The sequence below is a fragment of the Aristolochia californica genome, unplaced genomic scaffold, assembly GCF_029961685.1.
Source record: "Aristolochia californica isolate CCGP_79_NKW_82.1479 unplaced genomic scaffold, dmAriCali1.0.hap1 SCAF_189, whole genome shotgun sequence".
Classification (NCBI taxonomy): domain Eukaryota; kingdom Viridiplantae; phylum Streptophyta; class Magnoliopsida; order Piperales; family Aristolochiaceae; genus Aristolochia; species Aristolochia californica.
In genome coordinates this window covers 1-4,586 of record NW_027181869.1, presented here as the reverse complement: position 1 = coordinate 4,586, position 4,586 = coordinate 1, and the positions used below count along the sequence as shown (strand labels likewise).

The window sequence follows — 4,586 nt, the reverse complement described above, 5'->3', positions numbered from 1 at the left end:
ACCTTGAAAAATAGATTAAAATTTTGAGTTTAGGTTGTAAACTACTATAAAAATATAGACTTGTGTAGCCTAGCTGCACCATTGCAATCCTTTTGTGGGAAATGAATATAATTAGCTTTTGTATTCGTTTGAATATTGACTGAGTGTATTGGACTCCAAGGTGTGGAGACACTTTAAGAGTAGAGAGTAGCAGCCTGAGTTGGGATTATGAACTTCTATAAAATGTATGCAATGTTTTTGTAGTGTACTGCTTTATGCAATGATTTGCAAAGTCAACATTCACTACATTATGATTAAAGTAATGTAGTTCATGGCATATACTGCACTATCATTATAAAGATCCCACTTTCATCCTTCACAGAAAAAATTACACTTTCATAAAACAGTTGAAGAGCAAAAACAGCCTGAGTTGTGTAATGTGGTTGTCTGTGCCCCCTCACTATAATCTCAAGGTAAATTTGGTGTTAGGGCAGTACCCTGGAAAGGTGACTTTGTCCTCTTTTCTTTCATAAAAACAATTGAAAAACAATTATGACATAAAAGACCATCACAAACTCAAGAATAAAGTCTCTTGAACAAATTTTGCAAATTCAAGCTTAAATCAGTAACTTCCAGATTGTTATAGAAAGTACCTAACCATCTCAGAGATACACATCAAACAATTTATTGCCATGCATAATTAACCACAAATTACAAATTACTCATCCATTATATCAACAACATCCCCAGTCCACCACATAGCACATGGTCTATTTACATTAACGTATAGTTATCTATGAATAAGACAACATGGTCCCTTGCGAGGCAAGAGTGCAGATTAACTAGTGAGTGACATCCATACTCTCACCATTGCTTTACAGTTGAGCTAGAAATGCCTCTTTCGTTCTGGCAGCCTTGCAAATGTGGAGAGAAGTGCATAAATCATTTGTTTCCAAAAACTGCTCTGCATTGGCCAAGATTATGGGCCCATACTCTAAGACCAAATTTTTACACTGCCAATCACAGAAATACAATGAAAAAAAGGTCAGTTCACAAAGAAAAGTACAGCTTAATTCCTTTATCTTCAAAAAGAGTATACTCAAAAACTTCCACTAAAATTTTCAATTCAAAAGAACACAATATTTCTTCCCTGTTAATCTTGAGAGCCACAGGTTTCTCATGTTAGTATCTTAGATGTCCATGATGAATCTGATAAAATGACTACATATCATAGATACTAAATTTTGAGAGAAGCGTCAACAGAGTAAATGCTACCGAGCAGGATAATGAGCTATCATATTTTCTTATGATTTTGAAGGAACCAACAAAGCAAAGTAACTCCTAGCACTATGGTCCATATGTGGAAGAGAAGTGTCTCTGGAGTAAATGCTACCGAGCAGGATAATGAGCTATCATATTTTCTTATGATTTGAAGGAATCAACAAAGCAAAGTAACTCCTAGCACTATGGTCCATATGTGGAAGGAACCCACCCCATCAGCCAATTGTGAACAACAAGATTCAGGCATGGAGTTGGAGGGGTGATCTGACCTAGCCCAAATGGTTTATTTGGTTATAAACCAGGTTTAACCCAGACTAATTTTTTAAGGAGGAATTAGTATAAGTAATAGAAACCTAAATATAAAGTCATTCAATTTTATATCTTTTTTCTTTTAGCTCAAGCCCACATGGTTAACCCAGCTGGCCACCTGTTTATATCAAACAGAATGGAATTGCCAGGTATCAAAGGTTCTTAAACTCGTGATAAAGCTGAAAATTCATGACCTGACAATAGGTCATGAATGAGGCCAGTCAAACTGTAGTTGAACCTGTTTGACTGGCTGGAACAGAGAAAGTTCTTCAACATTGCCGTTGGCCCATGGACTAACATTGCTATCAAAATGCTTGATATGCATGAAAACCACTGTTTTGGTCATTAGAATGGGATTAATGGTCTATATGTACCACACACCTTTGTCACATAGTTCTCCACCTTCTCACATGCCTTCAAGAGCGCCTCAATTATGTCAAGCTGTTTTGTGAGCCTCACACAAGAAAAAATGGTCAGCCACATGTAGATATTACCTTAAATAATAAAAAAACATAACACAACTAAACTATGCCTTTGGAGTATCTGTATATATGGCTCAACCATTTTAAAAATTTTAGACCATTATCTGTCAGAAAAAAACCACAACAAGCTGCAATTGTTCACCGAACTTGTTGCTAATCTGAAATTCAAATCCCATCCATATTCTCGTCTAAATAGTACCCCATGTTTGAGAACATATATCAGACGTCGAATTCCTAGAGGTTCATGATTTTATCACTCTCTTTATAAACAAGTAAACAAGCATAATTTGAATGAGTACACAAGCACTGTGGCAGATAATTCTTAGCATGAAAAATTATCATAAAGTATGTCTTTTGATCTTACTCAAGTTTTTAACTCAGTAAGAAACCCTTTCATTCCAAATAAAAAGAAAGGAATCCCCTGGTCTTTTGTTCCCTAGAAAATTGAAACATTAGATCACTCAAAGCAGTATCTCTCTCTAACTCCATGCTAGACTATAGATTAGTATATCATCTTTATAATCTATCAACTAAATACCCTCTTTAACATTGCCTGTTGATAGCTCTGCCACCAGACCATATTAACAAAATAATACTAAGTCTAAAGACATCCACAGTTTAGTCCAGCATAGATGAACTTGGTATAAAAAGAATAAGAGGGTTGGAAACTACCTGTTTTTCAGGATCTGTGATCTTAACAAGGATTTCAGACAGAGCATGGTGGCAGAGTTCACAACTATTAGGATGATGAGACAGGGATGTGAAGGCCAGCTCCTCACAGAGATTCACTTTTCTACAAAAATCTTCTGGATTCACCACAGCTACTTGAACAAAGAGAAGAGGTGCATAATAATCTACCAAGGTAACACACTGCCAATACAACAAAAATTAATTCTTGCCAAGGAAAATACAATATATAAGTCATTAGGAAGATGAAATGGTGCTTTGTTCAATGAAACTGTGCCATTGATTGTCATTTATTCTGAAAGAGGATAAACCAAATATACCAATGGAAATGAAAGTACCTCCCGTTGGAATTTATGAAGCCGAGAACAAGCTTGGTGAAGGCTTTCGATGATCTCTGCCTGAGTCTTGTTTTCACCAAGATACGAAATTGCTTGTGCTGCAAATTGCTCACACAATGAGCACAACTTTTCACTCCATACATCTGCTCCAAAAATACAAGTAATATGTCAAGGATCTTGGTAATTAATCTGGGTAACTAAAAGAAAAACTTTATAGAATTTTAGTTTCCTCAAAAGTGCATGCTTAAGTTGTTCCAATTTCTCCTAAAAAGACTGAAGTTACAAGGCCTCTTCCCAACTAACAAACACAGGATATTTTTAAGCATAAATGAATCAGAGACTATTCTCTTACAACAACATCTCAAACTACCATTTTAAGACAAGAGCACAAATACGATACAGAATAAGGAGACCTTTTTATCCACCGATAGAGCAACATAGAAAATGGTTAGTTCAAAGAAAACAAAAAGTCGATCATTTACGTAAGTGACAATTCTAATAAAACACGAGTACACAAGTGACACCTAAGAAGCAAGAGATGTGTTGCATCTCTCCTAAACTTATACTGCCAATATAATGCAGACGTCGTTATTATTCAAGGCTAAACTTCCCACACATGCCGGTATGAGGCACTATATATCAATCCTCATGCCACTTTAACTTGATCATCCAGACACAGCATGTTAGATGCTTGGTTCATCACTGAGAGTTATTAGAATTGATGCCAATCCAAGGGTTCAGGTAGGCCTACCTAGGTCATCTGCACAGTTCCAAGATCATTTCGTTCATCAGAGAACATTAGTGCTAGCAAGCCAATTACAATAACTACATTGAAGAGCATAAAAAAAGCAATTCTCTTGAAAAAAAAAAAGAAGAAGAAAGAATAGCACTATTAAGAGTTACCTGAATGAGGGATTGCCACGTTTCTGGCGTCAGTGCAAGCCCAGCTGCTGCCTAATACTATAAGGAACAAAAGCACAACTCTTACAGCCATTTCGACCTGTCATAAAAGAAGCCAAACATAACCAGACAATTTCTTCATGGCAGAAAAATTGGGTAAATTACTGGTACAAAAAACCTCTAAGCACAATCTGTTCATAATATGATTTTACTCGGAGAATAAGTTTTGACATTTGCAAGCAAAAAGCCTGCACAGTCAGAGTGAGAAGATGAATAGATTAGATTCACTTGTAAGTTTTCATGCTTCAAAACCCAACCTGAGAATCCTACCCATCGAGTAGAATTTGAGACCTTTCTGGTTTCCTTTTATGAATTCAATACGCATGTAACAATCAAACACATCTTCAAAGAAACCCAAGCTAAGGAACTTAAGGCTTCAGACCAAGAACAAGTATATTTACTCCTGAAGTCGCTTTCCAACCACAAAAAACTAAAAAGCGCAACACGTATCAGCGGATATATCTCATAAAAGAAACCTAACTTGCAAATTTTGAAAACCTAAAAGACGCCTATTCGCACAAAAGTCAACCAAGATGAAATGAAGAATTCT

The 4,586-nt window shown here is 36.1% G+C and overlaps 1 protein-coding gene across 1 annotated transcript; it reads right to left on the bottom strand.

Annotated features, from left to right (window-relative positions):
• Nucleotides 1–554: 554 nt before the first annotated feature.
• On the bottom strand, nucleotides 555–4,073 carry LOC137954551 (uncharacterized). Its single transcript, XM_068801676.1, has 5 exons — nucleotides 3,980–4,073; nucleotides 3,077–3,219; nucleotides 2,724–2,921; nucleotides 1,951–2,010; nucleotides 555–992 (listed from the first exon to the last, which is right to left on the bottom strand). The coding sequence occupies exons 1-5, from the start codon at nucleotides 4,068–4,070 to the stop codon at nucleotides 855–857; spliced, it is 630 nt and encodes a 209-aa protein (XP_068657777.1). The 5' UTR covers nucleotides 4,071–4,073; the 3' UTR covers nucleotides 555–854.
• Between the last annotated feature and the right edge of the window lie 513 nt (nucleotides 4,074–4,586).